General features: G+C 37.1%; 1 protein-coding gene across 2 annotated transcripts; it reads left to right on the top strand.

Moving 5' to 3' along the window:
* The first annotated feature begins 13092 nt into the window (after positions 1–13092).
* On the top strand, positions 13093–14818 carry LOC149947451 (uncharacterized). Of its 2 annotated transcripts, XM_090173058.1 has the most exons (6): positions 13093–13163; positions 13252–13430; positions 13508–13578; positions 14286–14387; positions 14454–14555; positions 14724–14818. In XM_090173058.1, the coding sequence occupies exons 2-6, from the start codon at positions 13313–13315 to the stop codon at positions 14787–14789; spliced, it is 459 nt and encodes a 152-aa protein (XP_090029184.1). In that variant the 5' UTR covers positions 13093–13163; positions 13252–13312; the 3' UTR covers positions 14790–14818. The 2 variants fall into 2 exon arrangements, with proteins under 2 accessions (XP_090029184.1, XP_090029182.1); XM_090173056.1 differs by having other exon boundaries at positions 13134–13430.
* The last annotated feature ends 224 nt before the right edge of the window (positions 14819–15042 follow it).

Raw genomic sequence — 15042 nt, 5'->3', positions numbered from 1 at the left:
AAAATTTAGCTTACCTATGCGAGGGTCAGATAAATTTTTAGCTTATCTATGCGAGGGTGAGATAAGATAATGCTTTATCGGTACTTAGAGGACAGATAATTAAAACTTGGCATTATCGGTACTTAGAGGACAGAGAACTGAACGAAGAAGTTATAAGGACTTAGATAACAGATGTTTATTGGTACTTAGAGGACAGATAACTTAAGCAATGGTGGTTATTGAAACTAAAAGTAAACACGTACGATTTGGGGGATCGACAGTTTACATCATTCCGTATAAGGATAGAGTAAATTATACATTTCGTCAGTCTTGTTTGTTTACACAGCGAATAAAATCTATATACGAACCTCTACTGAAACCAGTGTGTAAGTCTTTCTAACACGTGACTGGTATTTCCAAGTAAACATTGTGAAACGTCGGAGTTTGTTTACACAGCGGATCAAATGCGTGTACGAACCGATAATGAAACTAAAACAAGAACGTATGGGGTAAACCAGTTTGTATGCCTTTACAACGCGTGACTGGTATTTCCAAGTAAACATTGTGAAAAGTACGCGTTGAGTGGTCAAACTGCAACTGAAAGTAGGGACGCGGGCAATTAGAATTTAAAATTGGACCTATTTTAGATTCCACTTTCACAATGGGAAAAGTGTCTTTCTTAAATGGCTCGGCTTGTTTCTCTTGATCTCGTGTTTTAAATAGCGTACGGAATAAGTTGAGAATGTTTTACTACCTATATTGGCATTTCGGAAATATATTTTAACGTGTTGAATGTAGAGTATGGAGATTATGGTAGTATTTTTCTTCCTACGTGACTACACCGGAAACGTCTGTGTTATTCTCTTTAGTAATCAATCCGACTCTGAACATAAGTTTTACTCTTTATTCTACGACAGGGTCATTCCATGACAAAACGACCTAGTTTTTTTTAATTTTAACACCCGACCCCTTTCGATTTCGCCAAAATTTTGTATACAAGGTTTTTTGGGCCTAGGAAAACGATTTTGACAGTTTCATAACGATCGGTTCAGCCGTTTACGAGATACAGCATACGCGTTTTTTCAAAAGTTCGCCTTGACCCCCTAAATGTTTTCTAGTATATCTTATGACATAATTATCGCAAAATCACATGTAATACCTCATTTTAAAGACAATGCGCACCCTAATATGAATATTTAATCAGAGTTGTCATTTGACGTAAATGTCATTAAAATCTGGGCCTTTAAATAATTTGACCTTTGACCTTGCCCAGACACCTCAGTCGTAGGTCAACGATTTTAGCATTTTTAAAATTCCCACTATCGAATACATAATAATCACTCAAAATCTCAAAGTAATATTTGTAGTTTTCGAGATATTAATTTTTGAAATTTACCCCACCACACACAAAATGAAATACCAAAACCATTTATTTTTATAGTTTACACACCAATTAATTTTTTATTTACACAAAACAGCTTAAACTTCTTTATACATGGAAAAGGCTTTGGTAATTTTATTTTTATCGTGTTCTTTGATTTGATAGCCTTTCGAATTTGGTAAACCTACAAGAATTTCAATTGCACATAGAACATTTTCACTTGACACCCAACTGCTATCGATCCTTCTGGGCCATGTGTATTTGTCCGAAATACCAGGGGGACGCAAAAAGTTTACAAAGAAGTCTCCAAACTCTTCTGATACTTCCTCAATTAATCCAACGTAAAGTTGGCCTTTGTAGACGCTGACTACCAAATTTCCCACTTTAAAGTTTTCAGCCTCTTGATTTCGAGTATCTGACAATTCTAAAGTCGAAACCTTAACTGTGGTTAGCGAATCGTCATTAGATAACGGAGAAACCATGATTTCATTTAACGATTTCGGAACGAATTTATGAAACCCTCGAGTTCCTTTTACTGTTATGGCTTTAGAAAACCTTTCTTTTAAAAGTTCCTTTTGTCGCTCAATTTCTTCGTTTTTAACATAGATGAACTTGATAACCAAAATCTTGTTTGTGGCAACAGAGATTAGAAAAGTTGTATTTGTTTTTATACTGTCCAGCACATCCATCCGTAAAATAAATTAGCTTTCTAACATTAGGAACATGTGTTTTTATATTTGGAATTAGATAAGTTAAAAAACTGTGAACAGTATTGGTTGTATGTGTTCTGGTATCACTGATAATACAAAAATTTAAGTGGTTAAGTTCTCCGTTTTCGACTACCCTGAAGTAGATTACGAAGGGATGCACTGTCGCTTGAGAATTGTCCCAATGGAACCCTTGTGCTTCGTCTTGAATTACGAAGGAATAGTTCTCCGCAAAATCACCGAGAACAATTACGTCACCAGGTTTTAGAGTTTTTTTGAGGTTTTTAAGATAATTAGATTGCGACTTAGATGTGTAATGATGACGCGTTAGTTCAAGTAGTTTAATGGCCAAAGAGTCGAAAAAGTTTTCAACACTCTCGCTCAAGGTCATGAGCTTTGTGCTGTCAGTTGTCACCCATTGCATGAACTTTATATTTTCAAAATCTTCTAAAAGGTTCGTTAAATATTCATTTTCAAGTAGACCATTTTTCCCAGGACAGTCCTTGCACACCCTCATCATACAATTCCTGTTTTGAGTGTCACACACGGTGAGCGCCATGAAATCGATATCACATTTTAAAGGACAAGGAGACGGTAGAGCTGATATCATTAGCTTGACATTTTGGTGATAGGTGCAGACACACACTGAATGTGTACCTGACGAACCTGCTAATACACACCAAGGTGGTCGTAGATAACAAAATGACGAAAATCCTAACGTCAAATCATGCTCTTCCTTGAATTTGTTATAGAGCTCTCTCAGGTTCAGCAGTACAAGCCTCTTTTGATGATGTTCTTTTTGACCTGTCTCGTGGTTTCTAACTGACACAAACTCTTTTTGTCCAGGTGTCATACGACTGTTATCGTCATTTTCGTAAAATTCAACGACCTTTGATTTAACGTCTTCGGTCAATATTAATCCCTTCGATTGTTTCTCTGGTAGCGAAAGAATTCCTTGACTAGATTTAAGGGTCGGGTCGGGCCGGGTCTTTTATTAAAAGCACGGCCCTTTTGAAAATTGCCCCCCACCCGACCTGGTCCATTTAATTTTAAAATAGAACAAACCCGGCCTGACCCGAACCCGATTGAAAATTAGCCCGACCCGACCCGACCCGTAAAAATTAAAATTAATTTTTGCCTGACCCAGCCCGAAGCGGGCTCGGGCCGGGTCTCTAGGCGTTACCGAGCTAAATGACTATTTCTGCTCGTGGTTTTATAATCACGAGCCCTCAAGGAATGAATACAAGTTTCTAATTCTAGCAATTGAATGAAAAGGTACCATCTTCTAAGAGGACCTCTAGCTCGGGGACACCAAAAGTGTCTTCTTAAATCAGCATTGGTTTAAAGTGTTCTTATTTGAAATTGAATTACTTTCGTGATTGAAATGCGTCGGTAATAGGAATTGGCCATAACAAACTCTGCCAAAGAAAGAAACATAAAAATCTCGCAACCGAGAAGCCAAACGTCGAGGCCAGTCATGTAGTTGACCCGTGGGAGGTTGCTTCTGGACGGGTCCATTTGCGTGGCCAGGGTCAGAAGGGCGGTCACTCCTAAGGTGACGCGTCCAGGCACGGCGGTCACCTCCAGCCAAAACGACACGAAGGAAAGACTGACCACCAGGAAACTTGGAATATACGTGTTAATGACTGATGAGGTCAGGAAACGAGTGAATCGGAATTTCAATATCAATGCGGTTGTGTTACCTATGTGTAGAATAGATTGTTATTTGTTACGTGACGAAGGAATAGTTCTCCGCAAAATCACCGAGAACAATTACGTCACCAGGTTTTAGAGTTTTTTTGAGGTTTTTAAGATAATTAGATTGCGACTTAGATGTGTAATGATGACGCGTTAGTTCAAGTAGTTTAATGGCCAAAGAGTCGAAAAAGTTTTCAACACTCTCGCTCAAGGTCATGAGCTTTGTGCTGTCAGTTGTCACCCATTGCATGAACTTTATATTTTCAAAATCTTCTAAAAGGTTCGTTAAATATTCATTTTCAAGTAGACCATTTTTCCCAGGACAGTCCTTGCACACCCTCATCATACAATTCCTGTTTTGAGTGTCACACACGGTGAGCGCCATGAAATCGATATCACATTTTAAAGGACAAGGAGACGGTAGAGCTGATATCATTAGCTTGACATTTTGGTGATAGGTGCAGACACACACTGAATGTGTACCTGACGAACCTGCTAATACACACCAAGGTGGTCGTAGATAACAAAATGACGAAAATCCTAACGTCAAATCATGCTCTTCCTTGAATTTGTTATAGAGCTCTCTCAGGTTCAGCAGTACAAGCCTCTTTTGATGATGTTCTTTTTGACCTGTCTCGTGGTTTCTAACTGACACAAACTCCTTTTGTCCAGGTGTCATACGACTGTTATCGTCATTTTCGTAAAATTCAACGACCTTTGATTTAACGTCTTCGGTCAATATTAATCCCTTCGATTGTTTCTCTGGTAGCGAAAGAATTCCTTGACTAGATTTAAGATTCCTGCTTCGTTTGACCATGTATTCTGGTGCTCCAAATTCCTCCATTGTGCGTTGTATTCCAAATGGTGACAAGGTCAGGATCTGAAGCTTTTCGCCGTATGATGTCTTGGAGTTATTGAATTTCTCTCTCAGTTCGTTCAAAATATTCTCATATAATCGATGTTCTTCGAGCTTTCTAAAAACATCGTCCGTAACCATATTATCGTCTGTTTCATCAAGTGAAATTTCCATTGACTCTTCTAATTTGCGTTTCAATGAATTGTTCACAGCGTTTAACTTAGTCCTGCTTAGAATTGTTTTTTGGCGAGATGACAAACCTTCTGTACAAAAGTTAAAAAATATATGTATTTATATATGTATACATATATAAATTCTTTCAAATTGAATATATTTCTTACTTCTTTTAACAGGAGATTCTCCCAAGTTTATTAGAGTTTTGTTAACTGCCACTAAAGCTATAGCTTTGTCGTCTTGCGTCGCATCTCCCGATGAACAAGGTTGACTAAATGAAAAAGAATCGCTTTCTTGTGATTCTTGTGCAGTGTGAACTTCTGAAACGTCCAACTGTATTTGGAGTTCATCCTTTACTTTTTTTCCAGCAGACATAAAACACTGGATGCACAACTTATTTCCAGCGATAACTTCAATTCCTCGTAACTTTAATTTTTTGAACAAATCCAATGAAATAGTTTTTAGTCCACTCTTTCTTTCAGCGTCGTGAGTCCCAAAAGGATTCATACACTTCTTTTGACTCGTTGAATACCTTTTCATAAAAAGTTCTTCATGGTGACGACATATGTTTCTTATTTTGGACATAGGTATAGCTGTTCGGCTGCTAAGAACTAATTTGTCATCCTCGGACAGATGGTTGTTGATACCAACTGTTTTCGAAAGTGTTTGCAAATGACATTTACAACTGTCTCTCCAAAACGAACAATTTCGATCCATTTCAGGGCTTTGTTCGAGAATATACAGTTAAATAAATTCTTTTTCGCTACTCAATTATCGCTGTTAATATATTTAACTACTCAATTATAACTATTATATATTAAAAAGATATTAAAACATTTTTACGTTATTAAAAACGTAATCGATATGACTAAGAGCAATATTGGGTTTTCTTGAGATATCTAGCACATTTCCATTTTAGGGTGCAGTAAGATACGCTACAATAATATTGAACGCCAGACTATACTAAGGACAAGCAATTTAGTGATGTCTTCTGTCTACAGATAACATGCAAAACTAAAAATAATATGTAAATAACTCAACTTAATTTAAGAATTAGTGTATTTGATATTCTAAACTCAAAATTACCAAAATAATAATATTTTTAATTTATTTAGTAGGTCAACTAGTTTCGTGTATAAAATAGCATTTTCATTAATTTGAGGGGTAAATTTCAAAAATTAATATCTCGAAAACTACAAATATTACTTTGAGATTTTGAGTGATTATTATGTATTCGATAGTGGGAATTTTAAAAATGCTAAAATCGTTGACCTACGACTGAGGTGTCTGGGCAAGGTCAAATGTCAAATTATTTAAAGGCCCAGATTTTAATGACATTTACGTCAAATGACAACTCTGATTCAATATTCATATTAGGGTGCGCATTGTCTTTAAAATGAGGTATTACATGTGATTTTTCGATAATTATGTCTTAAGATATAGTAGAAAACATTTAGGGGGTCAAGGCGTACTTTTGAAAAAACGCGTATGCTGTATCTCGTAAACGGCTGAACCGATCGTTATGAAACTGTCAAAATCGTTTTCCTAGGCCCAAAAAACCCTGTATACAAAATTTGGGCAAAATCGAAAGGGGTCGGGTGTTCTGTGGCAGGCGTTTTGTCATGGAATGACCCGACATTTTAACATACACCATTTCAGTACATTCTTAACTTATTCCATACGCTATTTAAAACACATGAGAAAAAGATAACGAGGAAACAAGTTCACTCTGAACTTATATGTTTTACTCTACGTGAAAGAAAGATGCTGTAAGCTTAAATTCACAATGGTTAATGTGTAGTATTTTTCTACTTTTTTACATTTCAACGTATCGAACGAATAGTAAAGAGTTTTTTTAGTATTTTCTGTATATATTTGCGTATCAGAGTTGTGTTTTGCCGTATAAAAAGTAGAAAAAGGAATTTTTAGAGTGTTATTCTACCTATTTACATATCAGAAATGTATTTTATCAAATTAAAAAAGAGATTTAAGTAGTATTTTTCTACCTATATTTGCGTATTGGAAATGAATTTTCACGTATTAAAAGCAGAATTCATCTTTCTGACAAGTCTTACCCATCATACATACACCATCTAATTTGGAATCTATGTTTAACAATTGGATTAATTCGTGTTTACAAAATGTTCTTTTAAACGTAACTAGTACATTAATTAAGTATTTTTAAATATATGAATATCGGAATTGTATTTCGTTGTATTAAAAGTAGAGTTTATATGTTTTTGTAGTATTTTTTCTATGTATTTGCTTATCTGAAAAATATTTTATCCGATTTAAAGTAGAGTTAAGAGGTTTTAATAGTATCTTTCTACCTATATTTGCGTATCGGAGAAGTATTTTCACGTATTGAACGCCAAGTTAAGGTGTTTTTCCACCTATATTTGCGTATTGAAATCTATTTTAACGTATTGAACGTAGAGTAAGAGGTTTTTGTTGTATTTTACTACATATATTTGCATTTTGGAAAGCTTTTTAAACGTATTGAACGTCAAGTATACAGGGTCTTTTTTTTTGCTCGGAAAAGTGTTTTTTTTCAAAAACTATTTATAGTACCGATTTCAAATTTAGAAGGTCAATTCTCTATACCGGGGGACATCAGTTTGAGAAATTTGAGCGTTTTCGGTAATGTTTTTCACCAATTTTGAAAAATTATTTTTCGACCACTAGGTGCGAGATAAAAAATTTCTATTATAAAGTTGTAGGCCGTCATCGAAAACCCTTAAAACTTGTTCACTCGACGAAAAACAACTTATTTATCAGTGAAAATTCGAGCTTGAAAAATTTACAAGTTGGTGAAGCCAAATTGCGATTGTTTGAAACGATAATTGAAAAGGGAACAAGTCTAATACAAACGTTGTAGAGTTTTCACACTTGAAAAAATGTACACGTTTGGTTTTTAAATGCAGATATTTTATTCACATAAATTTTTACAAAACATTTTCAATAATATCACCATTGGCTGCAACACAGGTTTGTGCGCGGACAATTAAGTTCTCAAACGCTTTCTCTACCATTTCTGGTGGGACGTCTCGGCAAGCACTGATTATTCGTCTAATGAGTTCCTCCCTAGTTTCAATGGGCGTGGCGTATACCTTTGCTTTAACGAATCCCCAGAGAAAATAATCCAGCGGTGTTAGGTCAGGTGACCTTGCTGGCCAATGCACTGGACCATTTCTCCCTATCCACCTTTCAGGAAACTCGTTGTTGAGGTGCTCAGTTACTTGCCGGGAAAAATGCGGAGGGGCGCCATCTTGCTGAAACCACAACTGACGTCTTTCAGCCAATGGAAGGTCGTCGATTGCGTCACTCAGTTCGTTCTGTAGAAAATGTAAATACCTTTGGCCGTTGAGGTTCGTCGGCAGGAAAAAGGGACCAATCAAACGGTTTCCAACAAGTCCAACCCAAACATTGACCCGTTCAAATTGAACCTGGTGATGATATTCAAAACCCCAATGTGGGTTGATGTCAGACCAAAGATGGCTGTTTTGATGATTAAAGGGCCCATCTCTAGAAAATGACGCTTCGTCGGAGAACAAAACATGACGCAAAAATTGTCTATCTTCTTGGACAGCATTTAGTAACCAGTTGCTAAATTCATAACGTCTTTGATGGTCTCCGTCAATTAGTCCTTGGTGGAGCGTAGCTCTGTATGGGTGATAGCGATTCTTACGAAGAATTTTCCACACACGATTTGCAGAACAACCCAAATCAGCAGCGGCGTTAGCGCAACTGTGACGAAGATATGCCACAAAGTACGCGAGTACATTGTTATCGAAGTCTAAATCCGGTTGACCCAATCCGCGAAACCTAGGTTGCAAGTGACCAAATTGATTGAAATCGTGAATTGCTCGTCTTACTGTATTTACAGATGGTGCTCCATTTGGATGTCTTTCTGCGAAGATTTCAGTCACTCTTCTAAGGTTTTGCTCTGCTTCTCCATAGTAAATGGCAACTATCTCGGTACGCTCAGCTACTGAATAACGAGGCATTGTTCGAAATATTATCAAACACTGATAATAATCTCCCAAAGTTTTCCTTTAAATACCCAATGCATGTTTAGGATTGACCTATAGCTTCGTGTTTTTTAAATCCGGTCGTTTTTTTAACCAAAGTTTCAACTGGATTAGGTAATTCGGTTTCAATTATCGTTTCAAACAATCGTAATTTGGCTTCACCAACTTGTAAATTTTTCAAGCTCGAATTTTCACTGATAAATAAATTGTTTTTCGTCGAGTGAACAATTTTTAAGGGTTTTCGATGACGGCCTACAACTTTATAATAGAAATTTTTTATCTCGCACCTAGTGGTCGAAAAATAATTTTTCAAAATTGGTGAAAAACATTACCGAAAACGCTCAAATTTCTCAAACTGATGTCCCCCGGTATAGAGAATTGACCTTCCAAATTTGAAATCGGTACTATAAATAGTTTTTGAAAAAAAACACTTTTCCGAGCAAAAAAAAAGACCCTGTATATATATTTGTATATCGGAATGTAATTTAACGTATTCGTGTACCTATTTGAAATGAGCTAGTCGAGAGCTTTTTTATTTTAATTAACCCCTCACACGTCTTATATAACAGTTTATATCTTTAAAGTATTGAAACACTTGAGAAACAGATAACGCAAAACAAGCCGGCCCTAAGTAACCAAAAATGGACCAAAAATGAACCAAAATGGACCAAAATTACCCTAAAAGCGACCAAAATCACTATTACCGGCCCTATGTACCCTATTTTGGACCAAACGTACCCTAAACTGGACCTATTAGCTTTATTGTAATGTTAAACTCCCATAGAGATTCACCTAAAGGAAAAAAAAACTTGCGGTTCAATTTTGGGTACATGTAGTATTTCGGAGAGGGAACCCCCACTACCGCGATAGGCGCCAAAACGTGTATGTGGATTTATCCGGTCCTCATAAGGTATCACATGTACCGCCAAACAAGCCGTTTCACTCTTTACAACTTACACCATTTCAATACATTCTCAACTTATTCCGTACGCTATTTAAAACACGAGATCAAGAGAAACAAGCCGAGCCATTTAAGAAAGACACTTTTCCCATTGTGAAAGTGGAATCTAAAATAGGTCCAATTTTAAATTCTAATTGCCCGCGTCCCTACTTTCAGTTGCAGTTTGACCACTCAACGCGTACTTTTCACAATGTTTACTTGGAAATACCAGTCACGCGTTGTAAAGGCATACAAACTGGTTTACCCCATACGTTCTAGTTTTAGTTTCATTATCGGTTCGTACACGCATTTGATCCGCTGTGTAAACAAACTCCGACGTTTCACAATGTTTACTTGGAAATACCAGTCACGTGTTAGAAAGACTTACACACTGGTTTCAGTAGAGGTTCGTATATACATTTTATTCGCTGTGTAAACAAACAAGACTGACGAAATGTATAATTTACTCTATCCTTATACGGAATGATGTAAACTGTCGATCCCCCAAATCGTACGTGTTTACTTTTAGTTTCAATAACCACCATTGCTTAAGTTATCTGTCCTCTAAGTACCAATAAACATCTGTTATCTAAGTCCTTATAACTTCTTCGTTCAGTTCTCTGTCCTCTAAGTACCGATAAAGCATTATCTTATCTCACCCTCGCATAGATAAGCTAAAACTTTATCTGACCCTCGCATAGGTAAGGAAAATTTTATCCGAAACATATTGGTACCATCAATGAGCTCCAACGGCACCAATGGCGCAAAATTGGCAAAATCTTACTACTACAGGGTGTCCACTAAAAAATGAACCCGGGCGATTATCTCAAAATCTGTTTTAGGTACGATTTTGAAATTTTCAAGTCGTATACAAGATGTAGGGGGAAACCTACTGCGAAAATATCGATGACCGTGACCCATTTCTTCAAGGTCATCCAAAAACTAACTCGAGAACCGTAAGTGTTAGAAAGTTGGTTCCAATTAGAAAGGTGTTCAACGTGACTTTTTAAGTACAGGTAGCTTTGATCTGATCGGATTTGACCAATAGGAAGCCGAGAAATGCGAGATGAAAAACAAGAAGGTCGTTAAATTGATAACGTGTCGAAAGCGAGGTTCGGGAGCTGATAACTCTAAAGATACTCGTATTAGAGTACTGAAATTTGCTACACATCCTCATCAAGATTGAGGGTCATTAGGTTAAAAATTTCAATGACCTTGAACCATGTCTTCAAGGTCATCCAAAAACTAACGTGAGAACCGTAAGTGTTAGAAAGTTGGTTCCAATAAGAAAAGTGTTCCACGTCAAGTTTGTAAAATTGGATGACCTTGAAGACGTGGTTTAAGCTGATTCAGTTTCAAGTTATTTCTTAAGGTCATTTTTTAATGTCTTTGAAGACATGGTTCAAAACTACTTTGGCGAGAAAGTGGTGATTAGCAAATTTCCTATTGAAAGCTAGTTTCTAAACCCAATTTATCGCGAGATAATGTTTTCACACCTTAAACCACGCCTTCAAGGTCATCCAATTTTACAAACTTGAAAAACTCCCACCATAATGAGTTTGTCTAGCAAATTACGAAGTAACACGAATTGGTTTCGAGTTATGTGCGTTTTCTTTCAATTTTCATTTTAACGACCTTTGTGATTTTGAAAAACAGTTCCTCGGCTTGCTATTGGTCAAATTCGATCAAATCAAAGCTAATTAAATCTACAATGTGACGTGGAACACGTTTCTAATTGGAACCAACTTTCTAACACTTACGGTTCTCGCGTTAGTTTTTGGATGACTTTGAAGACATGGTTCAAGGTCATTGAAATTTTTAAACCAACGACCCTCAATCTTGATGAGGATGTATAGCAAATTTCAGTACTCTAACACGAGTATCTTTAGAGTTATCAGCTCCCGAACCTCGCTTTCGACACGTTATCAACTTAACGACCTTCTTGTTTTTCATCTCGCATTTATCGGCTTCCTATTGGTCAAATCCGATCAGGTCAAAGCTACCTGTACTTAAAAAGTCACGTTGAACACCTTTCTAATTGGAACCAACTTTCTAACACTTACGGTTCTCGAGTTAGTTTTTGGATGACCTTGAAGACATGGTTCAAGGTCATAGACATTTTCGCCTTAGGTTTCCCCCTACATCTTGTATACGACTTGAAAATTTCAATATAGTACCAAAAACAGATTTTGAGATATTCGCCCTGGTTCATTTTTTAGTGGACACCCTGTATAGCGTCCGCGGGCCTTGATAATTAACGGAGGCAACGCTTAGGCCCAAGTCATCTAGCGACATTCAATTTCTTTAAACAGGTGGCCGGGTTACAACGAGTAGGAGGGTTGTAGCAAGCCCTTCATGCAACGCGAGCCAACACAAACTATTACCGTTAACCTCTACACGTTTTTATGGAAAGAAGAAACCGAAGAACCAGTGGGGAGATAACTTTCTAACTCAACGCAAGTTGGGATTGAACCCGACTCCTCTTGCTGCGAAGTGAAAGTGCTAACCACTCCGCCACCCCAAAATTGATTTCAAGATACCAGGAAATCGCTTCAGGTGCTCCCATTGGTCAGTGCCGTCTTTCCCATTGGGCAAAAAGGGCACTGCCCTAGGGCCCCAAGACTCTGGAGGGCCCCATTTTTCAAATTGTGAAATGCAAAAGAAATTTTAATCAAAAAAAATATATTTAACAGAGTAAATCTAAAACGAATAAAGACTTTTGGTTGCTAGTATTTTTAAATTCAGAATAAGCTCTTTCTTTAGTAACCTTTAGTAGGACAAGTGAAACTATTCGAACCGATAGTGGTAGATTAGAGCGACGATGCACTGGAGGCTAGAAACTTGGGTGTAGTTACAGGGGATCGCCCACAGCTTTGCCCAGGGGCCTCCAATAACCTAACAAAAAATACAAATTAAACGGATTATTTAATGAGAATTAACTAACTTTATAGCCTATTAGGGTACATTTGTACGTATTGAACATCATCTACATACCTCTATGTTACACCACAGCGCGCCTATCTAAACACGACTGCCTGTAATATTCCAATTAGTCAATGGTTATGAAACGTTTTTAAGTATAAGCTGGGAATTATTTAAATATTAGACGTAATTATTGGAGGTTTTATTTGAAAAGTAAAGACCATATCGTTTACTTTAATCTTTTACGCGGCTTCGTCTTTTTATCCGCTTCACTTAACCGCTAATCAAACAATAGAAACGCAACCATTATTTAATTAAGGTAAAATCATCTTATTATATATTTTAAATTTGCGAGGCATGATAGTCAATATTGTGATAGCGTGAGGTATAAATTATTATTTGTGGAACTTTTTGGAAAACAATTAGACGCAGCGGCTCTCGCGTTTCCGAACACGCAAAATCAATATTAGCCGGGGTATTTGATCAGGAAACTATGACACTTTTAAAAACCTAAAGAAATTTTTCGAGGGGGGGATAGAGGTGTTTATAAAACGATTGACTAGTATTGCAGAATTTCATTTCCCGAGTTCATCCTGACAAGTATTTCGAAACTACTGATATAATATGAGTCCTCATTCGTACCTCGTGGTGGTTTTCCTTGGTCTTTGCGGATACGCGTCTGCGCAAGCCGCTGGAGCCTCACCTACCGCCTTAGCTATGACCAGAATGAACGGAGCTTGCAGTAAGGCGATAAGCCACTTTTCCTGCCATTTTTAAGTATAATAGTCTTATATTTAATTCCTTTTAATTACATTCTAGCCGTCCAACCTAACTCTACGCTGACGGAAAAGTTTGCCGGATGTCTGGGTAAAGAAGGCTTGCCCTACCAGGTGATTTAGTTCAACTGGTTTTTACCTTTCAGTTTGGAAACGTACCACAAGGGTTTAGTTAGAGGGCGAAATCAAGGAAATTATTGATCGAGGTGGCCATACCGACATTAAATTTAGAGGTTTCCCGTAAATTGTATCGTTTATAATCGATCAAAAAACAATTACCCGTAACCCGGCCACCTGTATGAAAGGCAATAAAAGTCGCTAGATGACTTGAGTCAATGAGCCTAGGGTAGTGTCTTGTATATTAGCCTAGCTGATTATTATTTATTAATGTATTTATTATTTAACATTGGTCTTTTATCTTAGGTCTTTTAAGTAACTGACTTGTTATCATTACTTAAGAACATTTATACAAGATGATTTTAACCATATGTATTGCACACTGACTCAAGTGTTACTCTGCCAGATTAATAAACAATGATAGAAGTGATAGCGCCAGCTAACGAAGAAGTGAAGCCCAAAATTAGTTCAGAGGCATAGCCGGGAGGGGGGTTATCCTCCCCCGAAACGTATAGTTTTATGTACAATTTGTTTTGGTTTTTAATGTCTTCCAATGGGGTTACCCTCCGCCCAAACCAAAATCCTGGCTACGCCACTGAATCAGTTTGAAGTTTCAATCAATTAAGCGTCTCCGGACATATTTTGAGGGAAAAGTTTCCTATTTTATCGCAAAATGAACAAACCCGATTTTTTCTTATTCGTAGCTTGCCGACGTATTTTCACCATGCAAGGAACATTTCACCGGAAAGGCCGAATTGGGCAGCTGGCAAGGTATTTGGGAAGCTACTTGCGGAAACATGGTTACAGTAAGTACATACTCGCCCATAAGTTACTAAAGTCTATTTAAACTATCCGTTCTTTCATTATTATAGGACAAAGAAAAGATGGCCGAGTGCGTGGTGGAAGGTATTAAGAAGGCTACCGAAGGAACCGATATCCTCCAGGTGTCCAAGACAGCTTGCGAGAAATGTGATGTACGTCAATCCAAAACTAACCGAGCAATACACAAAGCCTAAACAAAGAAATACCCTTCAGTTGAACGGCGAAAAAAAAACGAGATATTTAGATCAACAATTTTAGATCATTTTTGTGACACCACTGATTTTTGTTAATTCGTCGTTCTTTTAACACATATTTTCTAGATATGCGTCAACAAAATTGGTCAAGAGTTGGGGAAATCTCAAGCTCCCGCTGCTGGTCGTCGTTAACAATAGAAAAAATAAAACGTTTTTGTAGAGTCTACGAATAAAGAGTTTTCAATCTAGTTTTTAATTATTTGCGTCCTTTACCCTACACGTGTGAATTCGAAAGAGGTCACGCATACAGTAAAGCCTAAATTTAATCGGAGAAGAGTCACTTTTACGTCCACAACGGCGTTTGAATTTCATTAGTTTCCCGCGAGAATACAATTGATTCTCGATCTGCTATAACGAGGTCATAACGGTTAAAATCATTTCTAAC

The sequence above is a fragment of the Leiobunum rupestre genome, chromosome 4, assembly GCF_980474605.1.
Source record: "Leiobunum rupestre chromosome 4, qqLeiRupe1.1.hap1, whole genome shotgun sequence".
Lineage (NCBI taxonomy): Eukaryota > Metazoa > Arthropoda > Arachnida > Opiliones > Sclerosomatidae > Leiobunum > Leiobunum rupestre.
The sequence above is the reverse complement of the archived record's forward strand: the minus strand, read 5'-3'. Positions and strand labels throughout refer to the sequence as shown.

Bases quoted from the DNA above. Each gene is read 5' to 3' on its own strand.
- LOC149947451 (XM_090173058.1), top strand. From the start codon at position 13,313: ATGAGTCCTCATTCGTACCTCGTGGTGGTTTTCCTTGGTCTTTGCGGA. The intron at 13,579-14,285 runs GTGATTTAGTTC...TCTTATTCGTAG, and splicing joins AAGAAGGCTTGCCCTACCAG to CTTGCCGACGTATTTTCACC. The intron at 14,388-14,453 runs GTAAGTACATAC...TCATTATTATAG, and splicing joins CTTGCGGAAACATGGTTACA to GACAAAGAAAAGATGGCCGA.